Here is a 22,771-nt window from a genome sequence, read left to right as displayed (position 1 = left end):
ACGTTTAGGGGGGAGCGCAGTTTATGAAGTACGAGGTGCATTCAAGTTCTAAGGCCTCCGATTTTTTTTTCTCCGGACTGGAAAGAGATAGAAACATGCACATTGTTTTAAAATGAGGCCGCGTTCATTGTCAATACGTCCCAGAGATGGCAGCACCATACGGCAGATGGAATTTTACCGCCAGCGGCGAGAATGAGAACTGTTTTAAATACTTAAAATGGCGACGTTTTCCTTACTTGAACAGCATGCAGTCATTCGTTTTCTGAATTTGCGTGGTGTGAAACCAATTGAAATTCGTCGACAGTTGAAGGAGACATGTGGTGATGGAGTTATGGATGTGTCGAAAGTGCGTTCGTGGATGCGACAGTTTAATGAAGGCAGAACATTGTGTGACAACAAACCGAAACAACCTCGGGCTCGCACAAGCCGGTCTGACGACATGATCGAGAAAGTGGAGAGAACTGTTTTGGGGGATCGCCGAATGACTGTTGAACAGATCGCCTCCAGAGTTGGCATTTCTGTGGGTTCTGTGCACACAATCCTGCATGACGACCTGAAAATGCGAAAAGTGTCATCCAGGTGGGTGCCACGAATGCTGACAGACGACCACATGGCTGCCCGTGTGGCATGTTGCTAAGCAATGTTGACGCGCAACGACAGCACGAATGGGACTTTCTTTTCGTCGGTTGTGACAATGGATGAGATGTGGATGCCATTTTTCAATCCAGAAACAAAGCGCCAGTCAGCTCAATGGAAGCACACAGATTCACCGCCACCAAAAAAATTTCGGGTAACCGCCAGTGCTGAAAAAATGATGGTGTCCATGTTCTGGGACAGCGATGGCGTAATCCTTACCCATTGCGTTCCAAAGGGCACTACGGTAACAGGTGCATCCTACGAAAATGTTTTGAAGAACAAATTCCTTCCTGCACTGCAGCAAAAACGTCCAGGAAGGGCTGTGCATGTGCTGTTACACCAAGACAACACACCCACACATCGAGCTAACGTTACGCAACAGTTTATTCGTGATAACAACTTTGAAGTGATTCCTCACGCTCCCTACTCACCTGACCTGGCTCCTAGTGACTTTTGGCTTTTTTCAACAATGAAAGACACTCTTTGTGGCCGCACATTCACCAGCCGTGCTGCTATTGCCTCAGCGATTTTCCAGTGGTCAAAACAGACTCCTAAAGAAGCATTCGCCGCTGCCATGGAATGATGGCGTCAGCGTTGTGAAAAATGTGTACGTTTGCAGAGCGATTACGTCGAGAAGTAACGCCAGTTTCATCGATTTCGGGTGAGTAGTTAATTAGAAAAAAAATCGGAGGCCTTAGAACTTGAATGCACCTCGTAAAGCCACCTCGGCCGCATTAACCCTTTCGCTGCTACAGAGACGTGCTCCCCACATTCCGCGCTGTGCGCGATTTTTTCATCACTGCGCTGCTCGCCTGTGCTGACACGTGGTGTTCCGACTGCTTTGACACGCTTATCATTCGATTTCAAAAAAATTATTTGGCCCAAAAATTTGATTTTTACACATCTTCTTGACTGATACCTTCCCCCCATAAATGACTTAATTTAGTTTCGATGTTCAGCTCAGTTATTGTGCAGCATTAAATGTAGTAAACCATTGCACGAAATTTTGAAGAGTTTGCAGAGGTAAAAGTCCATAGCGTATACTTTCTGTGGTGTGCGTACTGTAAGACCTTCAGTACACACACCATCAGATTATTTGACTTGACGCTCTAACGAAGTAGGCGAGTGTCAGCAATATGTCTAGTGGTCTTATCGTAGCGTGTTTATCTTCTGCTGTTAGGTCAGACGATAGAAATGCCACTTGCACGCTTAGAGTAGCAGATTGACGGTGACTAACTTTAAACAGAACTTGATTAATTTTCACAGCATTTATTAAAATAATAACAAGCGTAAAAATTACTTAACTTGGTTCTGGATGCTATTTACAATTGACAATCTGAAATTCCTTTGGTATTGGTACGTTAATAACTTGGTTCTGGATGCTATTTACAATTGACAATCTGAAACTCCTTTGGTATTGGTACGTTAATCTTATTCTCACATATATCTCTGATACTTGACAAAAGTGTCTATACATGTATCTTCATGGCTATGTACAGGAATATGGTAATCTTATTAGGCCCAGACTGAAACTTGACTGTAGACTGGTACAGACAAATGTAGACTGGTTCAGACTGGTGCAGACAAATGCAGACTGACTAATCGGAGGTCTGTACACTCGTTATAATACCTCGTGCGTTCATGTATCACTGCTCGAGTGTGATCCGCGAGGAGAAAAGGTTCTAGTTTAGCAGCAATCTCATTGGCTGCGTTACATATTAATACACGGATCGGCGGAAGCAGAATTTGGTCCGTCTCGTAGTGCGGAGACAGACGAGCGCTGCGCCTGCGCTGTTGTGCTTAGCGGGGCGCGTTCTAGAGGGAAAGTTGTGTACGTGCTGACTACGCGGAACTACGTACACAACACTTTCCCTATGGTCGATTTTAGTTGCCACAATCTTGATAATGAAATGAGGACAAGATAACCAAATTTCATATAAAATTTACTGTATAACAATATCTCATTTAATTTAAGTACCATATAGGTGTTGTGTGTAATATTGAGAAATATTCCGTCTTTCGCGACTGTAATAAAATTTTTATTTATACCAGAGTCATTTCGCTTTTTTCTAAAAAGTTCTGATTAAAACAAAATTGGCGAAGTACACAAAACTGAATTGTGGACGTAATAAAACATAGAAACTAAAATATATTGTCAGTGAGGCGCAGTGCGCAAACAATTGGTGTTTGTCACAACGGACAGCAAATGCTTGCCAAAACGTAGATCAGTTGACAAATACATTGAATGTGATGATGTTGCCAAAGCATCGAAGCAAAGAATTGCGTCAGACAATCAAGTAGCTCGGCAACGTACGAGCAGAAATTCTGCTCTAAATAATACTTTTAATACTGTCGCAAAGAATATATCTCAATATGAATAGTAGAACAGCGACTGCGGAAGAGAAGATATACAAACAAAACAGATAACATGAATATTGTACGTGTGCCTTTTCATTGTTTTTAATTGCTGTGAAAAGATAAATTGCAGGACAAAATTAGAAAAACCGAAAACTTATTATGATTATAATGAAGAGACAAAGCACTAGAAATTTCAAAAAATTACATTCAAACGAATAAAATTCATGAAGTAAGACACTTCGATATTGTTTTTAAATAAAGAAAGTATTAAGCAGCGAACAACATTTGAACTCAGAACCTTTTGCGTAGCAGCCAAACACCTTAACCATTACGCTAACACAGCTTCTTATTCAAATGAACTACTGGAGGACTTCAAAACATGACGCAAAATACCAACAAACACTGTTAGTATGACTATGAATTATTCACGTTTCGTCGAAGCACAATAGGAAATAAACAATTACTGCTGTTCTTTATTGCGAAAAAGCGGTTCGTGAGAATGATACAAACACCTTCCCTTGATATCGCCTGAATTAGGAGGCTTATCGCTTGTTTGGTTTAATTAATTAATAGAATATGAAGCAATTGGTATAAAAGAAAGTCTGCTATCAAGACATTGCTTTTGGTCAATTACTTTATTTATGACTGAACGTTTCTAAAACTGAAGCCACTCGTCCGTGCTCTGCACTGCAGTCGAGCTCTGGCAACGTCGTTCTCTGTTCATGGGCTGACTGTGTTTTGTGACGTCAGATGCGCAGAACGAACCTAAACTCGGCCGCTGTCGTAAATGACGCGCACTATAGCTGCTACCTACCGTGCGCCTTCCAGCTTCGTCTCCAAACACAGCAGCCACCATTTTAATCTGTAGTGTACACTATATTGCATTATATAATCGTTTGCACTGCTAACTATTAAAACTGCAATACCACGAAGACACCACGCAACCAACGTCAAAATGGGTTCCGAAAACAACGATCGTGAGAATTTCAGCCCGCTCTGTTCATCCACGAGACCCAGGAAACCGTAAATACAGGCGCCCTGTTTGATTGCGTGTTCCTTTAATTCCGAATGGTGTTCGATACAGCTCCCGCTCTGACGCCTAATGAACAACATACAAGCGTACAGAACATCAGACTCCGACTGGACTCAAGAGTTTCTAGCAAACGGAACACAGAATGTCATTCACAACAGAAAGAAGTCTTCAGACGTAAAAGTAATTTCGAATGTACCCTAATGGAGTGCTAGTGCACGATTACTTTGTACGGTATATGTAAGTGACCAAGTGGATAACGTCGGTAGTCCATGAGGCATTACACTGATGATGCTGTTCTACATCTACATTTATACTCCGCAAGCCACCCAACGGTGTGTGGCGGAGGGCACTTTACGTGCCACTGCCATTACCTCCCTTTCCTGTTCCAGTCGCGTATGGTTCGCGGGAAGAACGACTGTCTGAAAGCCTCCGTGCGCGCTCTAATCTCTCTAATTTTACATTCGTCATCTCCTCGGGAGGTATAAGTAGGGGGAAGCAATATATTCGATACCTCATCCAGAAACGCACCCTCTCGAAACCTGGCGAGCAAGCTACACCGCGATGCAGAGCGCCTCTCTTGCATTGTCTGCCACTTGAGCTTGTTAAACATCTCCGTAACGCTATCACGGTTACCAAATAACCCTGTGACGAAACGCGCCGCTCTTCTTTGGATCTTCTCTATCTCCTCCGTCAACCCGATCTGGTACGGATCCCACACTGATGCGCAATACTCAAGTATAAGTCGAACGAGTGTTTTGTAAGCCACCTCCTTTGTTGATAGACTACATTTTCTAAGGACTCTCCCAATGAATCTCAACCTGGTACCCGCCTTACCAACAATTAATTTTATATGATCATTCCACTTCAAATCGTTCCGCACGCATACTCCCAGATATTTTACAGAAGTAACTGCTACCAGTGTTTGTTCTGCTATCATATAATCATACAATAAAGGATCCTTCTTTCTATGTATTCGCAATACATTACATTTGTCTAAGTTAAGGGTCAGTTGCCACTCCCTGCACCAAGTGCCTATCCGCTGCAGATCTTCCTGCATTTCGCTACAATTCTCTAATGCTGCAACTTCTCTGTATATTACAGCATCATCCGCGAAAAGCCGCATGGAACATCCGACACTATCTAATAGGTCATTTATATATATTGTGAAAAGCAATGGTCCCTTAACACTCCCCTGTGGCACGCCAGAGGTTACTTTAACGTCTGTAGACGTCTCTCCATTGATAACAACATGCTGTGTTCTGTTTGCTAAAAACTCTTCAATCCAGCCACACAGCTGGTCTGATATTCCGTACGCTCTTACTTTGTTTATCAGGCGACAGTGCGGAACTGTATCGAACGCCTTCCGGAAGTCAAGGAAAATAGCATCTACCTGGGAGCCTGTATCTAATATTTTCTGGGTCTCATGAACAAATAAAGCGAGTTGGGTCTCACACGATCGCTGTTTCCGGAATCCATGTTGATTCGTACATAGTAGATTCTGGGTTTCCAAAAACGACATGATACTCGAGCAAAATATATACTGATCAGCCAGAACATATGACCACCGACATGCTATCGATATAAACCCATCCAGGGGATAGCAGCGTCACCTGGTGAGGAATGCCTACTAGTCAGACACACGCACGTTGCATGTAATATCAGTGAACATGCTAGCCATGTGTAGAAGGGAAAGGCACACAATCTATCTGCGTTTGACCGAAGGCAGATTGTGACGGCCCAGAGGCTCGACACGAGCATTTCAGAAACTGCACGACTTGTCGGATATTCGAGGAGTGCTGTGATGAATGTCTTCAAGACGTGGCAAAACCAAGGCGAAACCACGTCCAGACGTCGTGCGGTTGGGCGGCCACCCCTCATTACAGATGTCGGACGTCGTAGGCTCGGAAAACTGGTAAAACAGGGCAGACGGCGAACTATGGCAAAACTAACATCTGATTTTAATGCTGGGCAGAGTACAATTGCGTCTGAACACACAGTGCACCGAACACTCCTAACGATGGGCATCTGAAGCCAACGAACCATGCATGTGCCAATGCTAATACCATGACAGCGGCATCTACGATTGAAATGGGCACGTGACCATCGGCACTGGACGTTGACGCAGTAGCAGAGCGTTGCATGATCTGATGAATCCCGATACGTTCTTCATCATGCCAATGTTAAAACAGGGTAATATATCCTTGACACCTATTCTGCGGGACGTAGACAAGGTGGCGGCGGCTCCATTATGCTCTGGGGAACATTCATGTGGGCATCCATGGGTCTAATGGAGCTCGTGAAAGGCACTATGACGGCTTGCGAGTATCGTACATTGGTTGCAGACCACGTACACCGCTTCATGACGATCATGTTTCCTGGCGGCAGTGGCATTTTTCAGCAAAATAATGCGCCATGTCACAAGGACAGGAGTGTGATGGAGTGGTACGAGAAACACAGTGGCGATTTCGAACTGGTGTGCTGGCCCCCCAACTCGCCATATCTGAACCCTGTCGCACACATCTGGGATTTGATTGACTGTGGCGTCAGAGTTCATCGGCCCCCGCCCCAGAATTTACGAGAATTAGGTGACATGTCTATTCAAATGGGGTGCCAATTCCCTCCAGCGAGCTACCAAGGCCTTATTGCTTCCATTTCATGACGCGTCGCCGCTTTATCTGTGGCAAAGGTATAAATACTTGCTATAAGGTAGGTGGTCATAATGTTCTGGTAGATCAGTGTAACGCTAGAAAACTGTTGTGAAATGTAGGGAGACCTGCAGAGAATCGACACTTAGTGCAGGGATTGGCAGCTGACACTCAGCATAAACAAGTGTAGCGCATTACACGTAAACCAGTACAAAGATCCGGTACTGTATGGTTAAAGGATTGCAGAAGGATCACCTGAAGCAGTCACATCCATAAGATATTTAGGAGTATGTGTATGGAGCGATTTAAGGTGGAACTACCACATAAAATTAATAGCAGCTAAGGTAGATGCCGAACTGAGATTCATTAAGAAAGTCTGGTCCATGCTCAAAGGACGTAGCTTACAAAACCATCTTCGACTAACGCTTGAATATTGCTCGTCAGTCTTGGATCCGTACCAGATAGAACTGATAGAAGAAACAGAGAAGAAAAACAGAGTGTTTCGTTACAGGTTATTTAGAAAGTGCGAAGGCGTCACGGAGATGCTCAGCCAATTCCAGCGGCAGACGCTGCAAGAGAGGCGTTCTGCATCGCGGTGTGATTTACTGTCAAATATTGGAGAGCGTATGGTCCTCATATACTGCGAAAGAGTATGGATGTAAAATTAGAGGAATTCGAGTTTACACGAACGCTTAACAGCAATCGTTCTTCCCGTGAACCATTAACAACAGGAACAGGAAAAGAAGGAAGTGACAGTGCTACACAAAGTACCCTCCGCCACACCACAAGGTGACTTATGGAGTACAGATGTAGATTTAGAAGTGCACTACGTGCTTACATACAGGGCTTTTGAGATAGGTATATTTCTCTGTAACTTACAAAATAGTAAGTAAAGGAATATTTAGATAGATAAACGTAAGAAATGTTACTCTTTCTGCGGACTTATGAACATAGTTTATTTACATACACTCCTGGAAATGGAAAAAAGAACACATTGACACCGGTGTGTCAGACCCACCATACTTGCTCCGGACACTGCGAGAGGGCCGTACAAGCAATGATCACACGCACGGCACAGCGGACACACCAGGAACCGCGGTGTTGGCCGTCGAATGGCGCTAGCTGCGCAGCATTTGTGCACCGCCGCCGTCAGTGTTAGCCAGTTTGCCGTGGCATACGGAGCTCCATCGCAGTCTTTAACACTGGTAGCATGCCGCGACAGCGTGGACGTGAACCGTATGTGCAGTTGACGGACTTTGAGCGAGGGCGTATAGTGGGCATGCGGGAGGCCGGGTGGACGTATCCCCGAATTGCTCAACACGTGGGGCGTGAGGGCTCCACAGTACATCGATGTTGTCGCCAGTGGTCGGCGGAAGGTGCACGTGCCCGTCGACATGGTACCGGACCGCAGCGACGCACGGATGCACGCCAAGACCGTAGGATCCTACGCAGTGCCGTAGGGGACCGCACCGCCACTTCCCAGCAAATTAGGGACACTGTTGCTCCTGGGGTATCGGCGAGGACCATTCGCAACCGTCTCCATGAAGCTGGGCTACGGTCCCGCACGCCGTTAGGCCGTCTTCCGCTCACGCCCCAACATCGTGCAGCCCGCCTCCAGTGGTGTCGCGACAGGCGTGAATGGAGGGACGAATGGAGACGTGTCGTCTTCAGCGATGAGAGTCGCTTCTGCCTTGGTGCCAATGATGTTCGTATGCGTGTTTGGCGCCGTGCAGGTGAGCGCCACAATCAGTACTGCATACGACCGAGGCACACAGGGCCAACACCCGGCGTCATGGTGTGGGGAGCGATCTCCTACACTGGCCGTACACCACTGGTGATCGTCGAGGGGACACTGAATAGTGCACGGTACATCCAAACCGTCATCGAACCCATCGTTCTACCATTCCTAGACCGGCAAGGGAACTTGCTGTTCCAACAGGACAATGCACGTCCGCATGTATCCCGTGCCACCCAACGTGCTCTAGAAGGTGTAAGTCAAATACCCTGGCCAGCAAGATCTCCGGATCTGTCCCCCATTGAGCATGTTTGGGACTGGATGAAGCGTCGTCTCACGCGGTCTGCACGTCCAGCACGAACGCTGGTCCAACTGAGGCGCCAGGTGGAAATGGCATGGCAAGCCGTTCCACAGGACTACATCCAGCATCTCTACGATCGTCTCCATGGGAGAATAGCAGCCTGCATTGCTGCGAAAGGTGGATATACACTGTACTAGTGCCGACATTGTGCATGCTCTGTTGCCTGTGTCTATGTGCCTGTGGTTCTGTCATTGTGATCATGTGATGTATCTGACCCCAGGAATGTGTCAATAAAGTTTCCCCTTCCTGGGACAATGAATTCACGGTGTTCTTATTTCAATTTCCATGAGTGTATTTTCCAGAGACTTACAGAAACGATTCATAAGTTTTTAAACGCAACATTATTTTTTCCTGTCATGTTACTAACGTGTTTAAACCGACCGTGTACAAATCAATTCAGCCCGCATCTCGTGGTCGTGCGGTAGCGTTCTCGCTTCCCACGCCCGGGTTCCCGGGTTCGATTCCATGCGGGGCCAGAGATTTTCTCTGCCTCGTGATGGCTGGGTGTTGTGTGCTGTCCTTAGGTTAGTTAGGTTTAAGTAGTTCTAAGTTCTAGGGGACTTATGACCACAGCAGTTGAGTCCCATAGTGCTCAGAGCCATTTGAACCATTTTTGAACCAAATCAATTCAAATCAAATTTCTCTCAGTTTTAGCTAGGAAGATACAATCGTTTAAAGTTTTACAGGTGGATGCAACATGCTGTACGTAATTAACTGAGTTCAGATGGATGCTCTAGTAGCGGAATGTTCATTTAAGCGAAGTGTTCAAACGAGTGCCGATTTTCCTGAACGCTCAACTCAACGTGTCTTCTCAACCACCTGCGGACGAGATGTAAAGCTCGTGGTGTCACGGAGCGAAATAATTCCTCGATGTTCTGTTTAAAGTCATGTTCGGTTAGACTGTAGATGCACCTTTACAAAGCCGATCGGAGTCCACTCGCAACCGACGTTCCATCTGCCACGGATACTGACGAAGAATAAACATAACATGGCATACACATCTGGCGAGTACGTTGACGTGTTGCTGATACTCGGCGAATCCCGACACAATGCAAATAAACCATCTGTGGCTTTCACCATGTGATATCATGGTTACGAGCCCCACCAGCCATTACATTTTCATACTCTGAGCAATGACTTCAAGAAACAAGTAGTTTTAGGGAAGCAGAGCAACTCATAGCTGAAGCTTGTCGTTCCGTGACACCAACAACTTGACATGTCGTCCGCCGGTCGTTTACAAGGCCACTTAGTTATTATTTATTATTATTAATTCCTTTAACTCCTTATGTGGAGCATAGGGCTGCAACAAGGGATCGCCATCTTGTTCTGTCTTCTGCTAGTATCTTCATTTCTTCCCATCCTATTCCTTGTTGATGGCCTTCTGCTTCAACTGACCGTCTCCATGTCATTTTGGGCCTGCCTCGTCTCCGTCGTCCTTGCGGGATCCAGTCAAGTGCTTCTCTCGCAATATGTTCATTTGGTCTTCTAAGAGTATGTCCTAACCATCTCCACTTCTTGCTTCTGATTTGCAGCTCAATTTGCTTCTGGTTTGTTCTTTCCAAAGGAGTTTCGTTAGAGATGACATTTGGCCACCGTATGCCCTGGATGTTCCTCAGGCATCTGTTGTTGAATTTCTGCAGCTTGTGGATTAACTGTTCTGTCACTTTCCATGTTTCACATCCATAAAGGAGCACAGATTTTACATTACTTTCAAATATCCGCAATTTGGTCCTCAGTGATATTTCCTTCGATCTCCTGATAGAGCGCAGAGTTGTAAAAACTCCTCTTACTTTGTTGATGCGGCTGTTAATGTCCTCTGTTGCACCGCCATCTGGTGTAATCGTGCTTCAAAGGTAGCAAAACTTATCCACCTTTTCAATTATCTGGCTCCCAAGCTTAAGCTCTGCAGTGCTGTTATCATTTGCCCGCATGTCTGTAGTTTTTTGGGCGTTAATTTTCAAGCAAGTTCCTTCGCTGCAGATTTCAGATCTTCCAGCTTCTCTTTCATGTCTTTGAGGCTGTGGGATAGAAGGCAAAGGTCTTCTGCAAAATCTAGGTCTTCTAGATGTGTCCCATTGCTTCGTTTTATTCCTCTCACTTAATTACAAGATTAAGTACTATGTTAAAAAAGTATCGGTGAGAGCATGCAGCCCTGCTTAACTCCTGTTTTCACTGCTATTGGATCTGAAAGCAGACCTTAATGTTGAATCTGGCATGTGTAGTTTTCATGCATGCACTTGACGAGAGCTCTTATTTTCTTGGGGTTTCCACTGAGTTAGGCATTCTCGAAAATGGGTACCCGTTTGTACACCTCACTTGAATGAACATTCCCTCGCCCAACATATATCTATACAAAGCCAATGATTATGTAAAGCGTGCGGTATCCATATCTAAAAGTTTGAATGTTTCTAGCTCACTAAGTAAAATCGATAGAAATTTAATTGTAATTGGTTTACACACAGTTGGTTTAAATACACCAGCAACATTACAAACAAAAAGTACTATTTAAAAAATTAAAACTAATTTCTATAGCTCTGGATAATAACTAAATAAACAATATTCATAACTCCGCAGAAAGAGTAAATTTCTTACTTTTCCCTATCTAAATAAGTATTCTTCCACTTATTATTTTGTAAGCTACAGAGTAAAACAGCTTATCTGAAACGTTCTAAATGAAAATGGTTAACATCTTAGCGCAACCCTGTAAAGCAGACAGGAGTAACGCCATCTACAATGGAGTGCGAAATTTAAGAACGAAAGTAGCTTTCGCATGATGTATCACTGCCAAGTAACACAAAAAATGATTCAAATGGCTATAAGCATTAACATCTGAGGTCATCAGTCCCCTAGACTTAGAACTACTTAAACCTAAGTAACCTAAGGACAGCACACACATCCATGCCCGAGGCAGGATTCGAACCTGCGACTGTAGCAACAGCGTGGTTCCGGACTGAAGAAGTAATACAGCTCGATGAAATTTGGACCGTACATATAAAGAACTGCTGCAGTGTAGTACAGAAGGCAACTCAAAGAACTACACAATGAGACGAACAGAAATGACACTTTTATTCAAAGACATTCACTGAAGTCACCGCTATTGACTGGACATTACAAAAGGTGGGACGTGGTTCTTAATTGGGTGTGTGATCACCACGGATGGCAGTGCATGCTCTGCAACATGCTCACATGCTGGATTTATGGTTGGTAAGGAATTCTTGTGATGCGGCCTATTGCTCCACCACTGCTGGATGCTCATTGGTGAGTGTGGACGTGCTGCAATACGTCTCTCCAAAGCATCCCACACGTGCTCGATGGGATTTAAGTCTAGGAAACTGTCATGCGAGTCCAGTCGCCTAAGTATCCTGTAGTTCCAAGAGCTCCTCTACTGTAGCTGCGCAGTTCGATACGGTCGCGCATTGCCATCCATAAAAGCGAAGTAATGACCGAATACACCCCTGAAAAATACACGTGGAGAAGATTTACAGAGTCACAATAACGTTGACCAGCGAATGTACCGTCCTCAAAGATCTGGAGGTCAGTACAGCCATGAAACTATATGCCTCCCCACAGCATAACACCTGAACCACCGAAACGATCGTGTTCAACTATGTACCTGGGTACGTCACGTGTTTTCATCTCTCGACATATAAGGGTACGACCAACATTGTCGAATACGATCGTTTTGGTTGTCCAACTGTTAAGACGTGGGGAGGCATAATGTTGCATGCGTGTACTCATCTCCAAATATTTGAACACTGTACACTCTTCGGTCGACGTTATAGTGAGTACTGTACTCCTTCACCATGTACGTTTCTTCGAGGGTGTATTCGGCTTTGACTTCATTTTTACAGATGACAATAAGTGACCGCATCAAACTGCACAGATGGAGAAGCTTTTGGAACGAGAGGACATTCAGTGATTGGACTGCCCGTTTCCCAGACTTAAATCCAATCGAGCACGCTTGGAATGCATGAGAAGACGTTTTGCAGCATGTACACATGGACGAACAACTGTCCAGCAGTTGTCAATCGCGCTGGTGGAGGAATGGAACGCCCTACCTCTCCGTTTGGTCAGAGTTAACACGTCACAGAAATGGCCGACAAATTGACAGACATCATTAGAAAGTTACGTATTGCCGAGTGCCTTAGTCGTAAAATTTTAAGCACCTACGTTCCAAACTTCATCAAGAAACATGTTAATTCCTTCAATATATATAATGATGAGCGAAAACCTTACAACCACTGTCTATCGCGAGATTGAATGCTTGCTATTGAGGATGCGAACACGTAAGGAAAGTATATACTGTAATCAAAGCAGGAATGACGGAAGAATCATCTGAGTGACGATACCGGCCGCAAATGGCGAAATCCTGCGACATAAGCGACTTGAGCAAAGGGCACATCGTTAGGTCAGGCGCCTGAGAATGAGCGCTCACGAAACGCCGAAGCTTGGCGATCGTTCCCGGGCTACTATAGTGGCCGTCTGCGTAAAGTGCTTTAAGGATGGTGAAAATACGAGTAGGTGACAAAGTGTCGGACGTTCGCGTCACATTACATACGTGGATATCAGAGGCTTGCCCGCTCTGTAAGGCAGGATAAGTGGCGATCTGCGACAGATCTGACGACATTTACAATGTTGGTAGAAGCACAAGTGTTTCGGAGCACACGTTCAGCGTACATTGCTGAACAGAAGGTTCCGCAGGAGACGAGCAAGCGTGTTCTATTTTGACTCAGTAGCATCGTCAATTACGTTCCCAATGGGCACGCGATCATCGAAATTGGACCCTGGATGAATGAAAACGTGTCGCCTGATTGGATGAATGACGTTTCTTGTTACACATCGGATGTAGTCGTGCAGGCCGTTAGGGGAAGTAGCACATACATTTCTTTGGGCTTCCATGTGACGTAATTATCGAAGCCACCATGATAGCTGTGGATTATGTGAACAGTATTTTGAACCAGCGACATCCCTTCACGCTTCATGTCTGCCCTGACAGTCATAGCATCTTCCAGCATAATAACTGCCGTGTCACAGGACCCTAATTATTTTACAATGGTCTGAGGAGGATGACTGTGAACTCATGTCGATGTTTTTGCCATGACATTCACCTGATCTGAACCAGATGGCACACATTTGGCACACTATCGGGCGCCAGTCCTGCGCCCACAAAGCACCGGCCTGTATGAAACTTCCTGGCAGATTAAAACTGTGTGCCCGACCGAGACTCGAACTCGGGAGCTTTGCCTTTCGCGGGCAAGTGCTCTACCATCTGAGCTACCGAAGCACGACTCACGCCCGGTCCTCACAGCTTTACTTCTGCCAGTATCTCGTCTCCTACCTTCCAAACTTTACAGAAGCTCTCCTGCGAAGAGCACTTGCCCGCGAAAGGCAAAGGTCCCGAGTTCGAGTCTCGGTCGGGCACACAGTTTTAATCTGCCAGGAAGTTTCATATCAGCGCACACTCCGCTGCAGAGTGAAAAACTCATTCTGGAAACATCCCCCAGGCTGTGGCTAAGCCATGTCTCCACAGTATCCTTTCTCTCAGGAGTGCTAGTTCTGCAAGGTTCGCAGGAGAGCTTCTGTAAAGTTTGGAAGGTAGGAGACGAGATACTGACAGAAGTAAAGCTGTGAGGACCGGGCGTGAGTCATGCTTCGGTAGCTCAGATGGTAGAGCACTTGTCCGCGAAAGGCAAAGGTCCCGAGTTCGAGTCTCGGTCGGGCACACAGTTTTAATCTGCCAGGAAGTTTCATATCAGCGCACACTCCGCTGCAGAGTGAAAAACTCATTCTGGAAACATCCCCCAGGCTGTGGCTAAGCCATGTCTCCACAGTATCCTTTCTCTCAGGAGTGCTAGTTCTGCAAGGTTCGCAGGAGAGCTTCTGTAAAGTTTGGAAGGTAGGAGACGAGATACTGACAGAAGTAAAGCTGTGAGGACTGGGCGTGAGTCGTGCTCCGGTAGCTGAGATGGTAGAGCACTTGCCCGCGAAAGGCAAAGGTCTCGAGTTCGAGTCTCGGTCGGGCACACAGTTTTAATCTGCCAGGAAGTTTCATATCAGCGCACACTCCGCTGCAGAGTGAAAAACTCATTCTGGCACCGGCCTGTAATTTACGAATCTGCTTGACATCTGGTGCCAGACACCTCTGATACACTACCAAGTATTTGTGAATATATACCATGCAGAATCGCTGTTGTATTGCGTTCCAAAGATTGACCAACATGCTATTAAATAGGTGGTCATAATGAATTGGCTCTTCAGTGATCCCAGCTTAATAGTCACAACGCTATAATTGGATGAATTCGGACTAATACAGCAGGGAACCTACAATCATTTTCCCTTGTAGCAATCGCGAATGGAACATGAAAAGGACAAGAATAATCCAGCCAAAACCAAAGACGGGCCACTCGGCTCGGTCCAACCACTGTGTCATCCTCAACCAATGGCGTCATGCAGATGCATATGGAGGAACGTCAGCACCCCAGTCTCGAACCGTTGTCGCGTTATTACACTTGTTACCGCTACTTCCTCTTTCACGAAGCTCCTCAGTTTGCATCACGAGACTAATCGGATCCTATTTTAGTCCTCCCACCAAGGTAAAATCCATGTTCAAAGAACCTTTTTTCCTCCATTTCCAGTCGGGAATCCGTACTGCAGTTTGTCTGTATTATTAATGTTACATCATATCGGTACATATAGTGCAATGACGTACCATATTTGAGTATTGGTGATTTTATCAGGGTGAACATTAATAAAACCGACAAACTACAGCGACGGATTCTTGACTAGCAATGGAGGGAAAAAAAGTCCGTGTCCAGAAATGGACGGTGTGCGTGCAACAACAACAAATCGTCCCGGAACACAATACCAAGCTGCATCGCATCCACGTCTCAACAGATGTTCAAAGCGGCCTTATGGGATGCTATAGCATGCAGAATACACATAATCGTACTTTTGGCCCATGTTGGCAGGCCACTTGCCTGGAGTTATACTAGGGTTCATCTCAACATCCTGTAGAACCTGGCTTCGAAATCTACACGCAATCCGCCGCTTCCCTGCACGTTCTTCTGTCTGAAAGGGCCCATTCTCACACAAACGCCAAAAAAGGGCTTTAAATGTTGTGTGATGTGGCTGCTGTCTGTGAGGATACTTGGTTTGGTATAGCCGTGCTGCCTCTCGACCGTTTCCATCTCCTTGGCAGTACACAAACACTATGTCGGCTTATTCCCGATATGAATACGGGAACATTCTACTGCTTTCAGTACGCCGCGTCAATCACACAGCCTGCATCCAACAAGAAACAAAGAACACGTGATTTGAGCGCAAACTTTTTTTCTCTATTTCCAGTCACGAATCTGTCCCTGTAGTTTGTCGGTTCTATTAATGCTCACCCTACATATGCTGTAGCACCCTAGGGTGGGTAGTGTACCGAGTTCAGGAGGTCCACAGTTGACCATCCAAGGATGCAGATCATGTCAATTCGGAGATTAGGTGCCTGTCTGATGCCCTTAGTTTAAGTAGTGTGTAAGTGTAGGGACCTATGACCTCTGAGGTTTGGTCACTTAAAAACTCACACCCTTTTTTCCGCTCAGGCGCACAGCTCATTCAGTATGTCGCCAGCCATAACTTCCGTGTTCGCTGCTGCACCATCAACGGTCCTTTCTCTCTGGAATCCTGCCTGGCTATTGACCCGTTTTGCCCTGCTTCTTGCGTCGCCATAAAGGTCTTTGAAATTTTCCTGACTACATCAAGTTAACTATACTGCTGTACTACAATGCACTCATGTACATCCATACAAATTTCTCTTCTCTGCTTCCTCTTGTACACGACGACAGACTCAAACGGGCAGCCTACTTGTGAGTTTAAAGCAAATATATAGAACTCGTTTCTGATCTTTAACATGCAGTGCTCTCAGTAAACGTGTGACGCTCTTCGATGAATTTCCGTTCCCCGCACTCCTTCCACTGTAAGGAAACGCACTACACCCATTTCTCCGTTTTCAGGGCTACTAATTGCAGTGGATGGTCGACGTGTGTACGTGCTCGCTCTGTAATAACGTGGATGTGCGCCCATATCTCTCTTACGGCGAGTTTTGGGTTTCAGCGCTCTCATAGTCATGACATTTCCTTCCGTAGGTAATGGAAATACAATAGCTTCAGTGATTTTCATTTTAAAACCTCGCTCGTTTTTTTTCTTTTCTACACACATACACTGTAACTCACCACACAATGCACGACGGAGGGTATCTTGTACAACTACATTAATTCACTTTCATGTTCCACTCTCAAATGCCGTAGGAGAAAAACGACTGTCTATATGTGCTTCCGCGCAAACCCTATTTTCTCTAATCTCGTCTTCGCAGTCCTTATGTTCAAATGGCTCTGAGCACTATGGGACTTAACATCTGAGGTCATCAGTCCCCTAGAACTTTGAACTACTTAAACCTAACCAACCTAAGGACATCACACACATCCATGCCCGAGGCAGGATTCGAACCTGCGACCGTAGCGGTCGCTCGGTTCCAGACTGGAGCGCCTAGAACCGCACGGCCACCACGGCCGGCGGTCCTTATGTGAAATGTACGGTAGTGCCAGCGGAATCGTTCTGCAGTCACGTGAAAATATCTGTTTTCTAAATTTTGTCAGTAGTGTTTCTCGAAAAGAACGTTGTCTTCCCTCCATGGTTTCCCATTTGAATTCCTTAATACTTGCGAGATGATCGAACCTACCAGTAACAAATCTGGCAGTCTGGCAGCACACCTGTGAATTGCTTCGATGCCCTCCTTTAATCCGACCAGATGAGGTTATCAGACATGCGAGCGACCCTCAAGAATGGGTCGCACTAGTATTCTATGCGCGGTCTGCTTTATAGATGGTTCAAATGGCTCTGAGCACTATGGGACTCAACAGCTATGGTCATCAGTCCCCTAGAACTTAGAACTACTTAAACCTAACTAACCTAAGAACAGCCCACAACACCCAGTCATCACGAGGCAGAGAAAATCCCTGACCCCGCCGGGAATCGAACCCGGGAACCCGGGCGCGGGAAGCGAGAACGCTGCCGCACGACCACGAGCTGCGGACCTTTATAGATGAGTTGCACTTTCTTAGTTCTCCCTTCTTTCGGCCTTAAGCACTCGATCCATTTCACACCGCTTTGGGACGTTACGCTACGAACTTAATCGACGTGACTGTATCAAGCACCACACCACTAACACTACATTTGCATTAACTTACATTTTTCTACATTTATAGTAACCTGCCATTGAGCACATCAACTGGAAATTATAAGTCATCTTGTATTCTACAGTCACTCAACGACGACACTTTCCCGTATCATCAGCAGACAGTCACAAGTTGCTTCTCAGCCAATCCGTCAGATTGTTTACATAAGTAGAGAACACTGGGTTCTATCACTTAAGAAGTCTTTAAGCCACTCACATATTTGAGAAACTTATTATGTATGCTCGGACTTTCGTTAGCAATTTTCAGTGTGGTACGCTTTCCGGAAAGCTAGGAATATAGACTCTGCCTGTTGCCTTTCAGCCACGGTTCACAGCATATCGTGTGAGAAATGGACAAGCTGAGTTTCGCATGAACGATGCTCCCTGAATCAATGCTGATTTATGAAAAGATCTTTTCTTGTCATGCAGACAAGGTAGTGCCCATCCGGTGCTGTGGTCATATTGTGTGGTTGAAGACTCGCTAGTCAATGCATGTGACCCTCGTTTACAAGTATCGACTGATTCTACACAGACATCAGCATTGTTGCGCATTGTTGTGTATGAACCCAAATGATGCAATTGAGAGTGGTAGTGATGTTCAGTCCCAATGGGGCACTGTTAAGTGGGGCGTTCCCCAAGGGTCGGTGCTGGGGCCACTGCTGTTTCTTATTTATATAAATGATATGCCTTTTAGTATTACAGGTGATTCAAAAATATTTCTGTTGGCTGATGACACCAGCTTGGAGTGAAGGATCTTGTGTGTAATATTGAAACATTATCAAATAATGTAGTTCACGAAATAAGTTCGTTTTTACAGTTTCTAACTCACAATTCAACAAGAACCGATATTTTGATCAGACAGAATGGGCATATTATAAGCGAGACGGAACAGTTCAAGTTCCTAGGCGTTCGGATCGATACTAATCTGTTGTGGAAAGCCTATGTCCAGGATCTTGTTCAGAAACTAAATGCTGCTTTATTTACCATTAGAACAGTATCTGAAATAAGTGACACTTCAACACGAAAAGTAATCTACTTCGCATATTTTCATACGCTTATGTCATATGGTATTATTTTTTGGGGAAATTCTTCTGATTCAGAAAGGGTATTTTTGGCTCAAAAACGGGCTGTTCGAGCTATATGTGGTGTAAGTTCGAGAACCTCTTGTCGACCCCTATTCAATAGTCTGGGAATTCTGACATTGCCCTCACAGTATATATTTTCTTTAATGTCGTTTGTTGTTAGCAATCTTAGCTTATTCCCAAGAGTTAGCAGCTTTCACTCAGTTAATACTAGGCAGAAACCAAATCTGCATGTGGAATGCACTTCCTTGACTCTCGTGCAGAAAGGAGTGCACTATTCTGCTGCATCCATTTTCAATAAGCTACCACAAGAACTCAAAAATCTTAGCAGTAGCCCAAACGCTTTTAAGTCTAAACTGAAGAGTTTCCTCATGGCTCACTCCTTCTATTCTGTCGAGGAGCTCCTGGAAGAGCTGAAACATTAAGCAAATTCCAGTGTTACATTGTTGATTTTCTTTATTTAAACTTACGAATTGTCGTCTGAATACGTTTCTTATATTTCGTTTTATCTGTTTCTAATATCGTGTTATAATTTCATGTATTGACTCGTTCCATGACCATGGAGACTTCTCCTTAATTTGGTCCCACGGAACAATAAATAAATAAAAAACTTTTGACTGTGTGTGCAGACTGCTTCGTCCGAGCGCGCGTCGGCTTCCGGCTGGACCGGTCTGTGGTGCTGGCTCAGCTGGAGGGTTCACTGATCGCCTGCGAACACGCCTGCCTCGTCGAGCAACGTTTCCCCTGCCTCTCCTTCAGCTACAGGTCAGCACCGCTGCATGCTAACGGTTGCTACTAATGACACTTGCTTTTGATTCTCTGCTTCAGTTCACCGAGCAGAGTGATATGGCGCAGTGGTAAGACACTGGAGTTACATTCGAGTGAACGCCAGTTCTAATTGCCGTCCAGCCATCCACATTTAGATTTATCTTTTGAAAAAGACGCGGCAAATTTTATCCTCCATCCTTCACCAACCAGAGCGTGTGTACTATCTCCAGAGATCCCGTTGCCGACTGAGTATTAAACCCAATTTCCTTCCTTCATTTTCCAGTTACCAAATGTATTGGCACAGTTTTTAAGAAAGTAGATTCGTACTTCAGATGGAGGATATTCAAACCACCATCTGGACATCCTTAACTGTATTTTTCTTCGCTTAACTGAAGCGAATACCTGGATTTATATCCTTTAGTCAGCTCTGTTCCTGGAATGTTCCTGCAACCAGTCCACGGGTAAACTCCTTCAGCACGCTTGTCGAAGTGAGCATATGCTCTGTGTTGTATTCATTAAATACTCTTAGCGCCCAACAAAAATGTCGCAGGAAGAGAACACCCTATCGCGGAAAGCAATTGCTCTTATGTGGTGCTTACTTGCACGCAGCTACTATAAAGCCTCATCACAGCTCCAAACATGTTTAGGCAAACTATAGGAGAAATTATGGCAACACAGATTAGCAACAATAATTTATTAAAGTAACTTATACCTCACGTTAATTGAATGTGAAGAGAGTGCGTGGCAGTGTAGTTCAGAGTTCTTTGCAGTGATCAGTCTTTGAACACTAATCTAATCTTGAATCCAATAAACGATTATTGATATGACTTGTAGGATTTCCAGTTGGGCTCTTCTGGGTGGCGAGTGTATACAGATCCTAATTCTGTCTTGATACACGGTGTTGATACTGTCGAACTAATTGCTATGGTGATACCAGCGTAGTGGAACAGTCCGTCTGCTTATATCTGTGTTTGACCAATGGACATTCACAACGCGTGACACTACAGGACTAACGATTGCCAGCAGCCGACTCCGGCGGAGAGTGAGTAACTATTGCAGAAGAGTTTAATAATTATTAACTGCACTTTTAAATGCATGCAAGCTCTCGATAGCAGCCGACAAGGTTAAAACCCATATGGGTACCGTTCCATTGACGTACTGATATCGCGTGGACCCTACATGCAGCCGCGCGTTTACGAAGTTTGGCGGGCAAGCTGATTAGTATGACGTCACAGGTTCGTTGAGAGGCCCGTATTTCACGTGTGCCCCGGAACTATATGGGTGACGAAAGGCGAAAGCATAATGTAGTCTGAGTTGTGTGCGCGCTGTATGGCGCGTAACCAGAACTATGTTGCGCCTCTCTGGAGGCTGGTCGTGCTGAGTGGTACCCTCTCTATGTATGGCTGTTTATTGATCAACACAGCACTCTGCCTCGATTACCAAGGGGTGATCATGATGTTTGGTTTGTTGGGCACTCAACTGCGTGGTCATCAGCGCCCGTACGAAGTCCTAATTTTTACACAGTCTAATCTTTACACAATCCAGTCTAGCCACTCTCACGAATGATGATGAAATGATGAGGACGACACAAACACCCAGTCCTCCGGCAGAGAAAATCCCCAACCCGGTTGGGAACCGAACTCGGGACCCCGTGATCCACAGGCAGCAACGCTAGCCCCTAGACCACGAGCTGCGGACATTTCCAAGGGGGATAAAGCAGTGAATGTGGCAATCAACTCGTGTCTTGAAAAATGGGATTAAAGTCCTTGTCACGCAAACCAGACTCAGATTTCCTGTGGTTTTCCGAAATTTCTTTCCTTCCTAGCGTTTCCTCGTTGTGCGTGGTCATGGAAAAATAATTTAACTTTAACTCTGAATCCGGATCCCATTGCTTACGCCACAATCGTCAGTTAACCAAAGGGAGGGAAGTCATACGCGCCGTCTGTCTGTGAATCCTGTAAACTTGTCAGAATGAAACTTTCTCTCTTTAGCGGCGTGTGTGCTGTCTTGCAACTTAGTGGCAAATTAAAACCGTGTAAACTTCGTTTTGTGTGTTATCGTACTTTCATTGTTTCCGTATGGTATATTCTCAAGCAGAGACTGGAAGCTGTCCCAGCATTTGTGCAAATGAGTCTTGAAAACAGCCTAAAAACCACACTCAGGCATATACATGCCTTTTTTTAATTTTCCGATAGGGCCTCCTTAAACCCTTTCCGGCCCACCTTAGGCACATAATAAATAATACCTCAATCGCCTCAGGCTTGTAGCTTGTAATGATATATTCGTCATAAAATTTGTCCTGAAGCGTGTTTCACACTAGTGAAGTAAGTCTTCTGAAAACCAAAACTTCTTCTGAAAAGCATATGTGCTTCTTCCTGAAAAACAAATAAATAACTTCGTCGTGTAAATGAATGAAATAACCCCTTCTTGTAGAGAACAACATAATTACTTTTCTTGAAGTAAAATATAATTAAATTCATTCTTAAAAAAGCATTTGAAATATATTGAACAAAGACACATTCTTCATGAAAACAGTAGATATTTTCTTGAAAAAACAATAGACTCTTCTCGAAACACAATAAAATTTTCTATGTGGGTACCTCAGTCGACAATACTGAGAAAGATTCCCAGAAAATTGTAGAGAAATATCTTTATACTTCTGTTGCAGCTATGTGAGCATATTTTTCAATACAGACCTCAATGCCTCGATAAATATTCGACTCTGGCAACTGGAGAGATCGGGAAAGACGTGCTGTTTCATGCTTGTAATTATAAGACCAATACTAGACATGTGAGTAGCAATAACATTGTCTTTAAAGACGCAGTATCCTGGAATTCAGGTCGCTTGCAAGAAGTTTGGTTCTAACGCCTCAACTACGGAACTTTTATTTTTATAGCCTCCGTAGCACTGTTTTCGTTGATACTTTGCTCTC

General features: G+C 44.9%; 1 protein-coding gene across 2 annotated transcripts in view; it reads left to right on the top strand.

The window, feature by feature from the left end:
* The window catches only part of LOC126184867 (uncharacterized), a 516,759-nt gene that overhangs the window by 364,903 nt on the left and 129,085 nt on the right, over positions 1–22,771 (top strand). For both annotated transcript variants that reach the window (XM_049927486.1, XM_049927487.1), the window contains one exon: positions 19,700–19,835. In XM_049927486.1, coding sequence (XP_049783443.1) covers positions 19,700–19,835 — 136 coding nt within the window. The remainder of the gene's footprint in view (positions 1–19,699; positions 19,836–22,771) is intronic.

This window comes from Schistocerca cancellata, chromosome 4 (genome assembly GCF_023864275.1).
Source record: "Schistocerca cancellata isolate TAMUIC-IGC-003103 chromosome 4, iqSchCanc2.1, whole genome shotgun sequence".
Lineage (NCBI taxonomy): Eukaryota > Metazoa > Arthropoda > Insecta > Orthoptera > Acrididae > Schistocerca > Schistocerca cancellata.
This window is presented reverse-complemented; position numbering and strand designations above follow the sequence as displayed.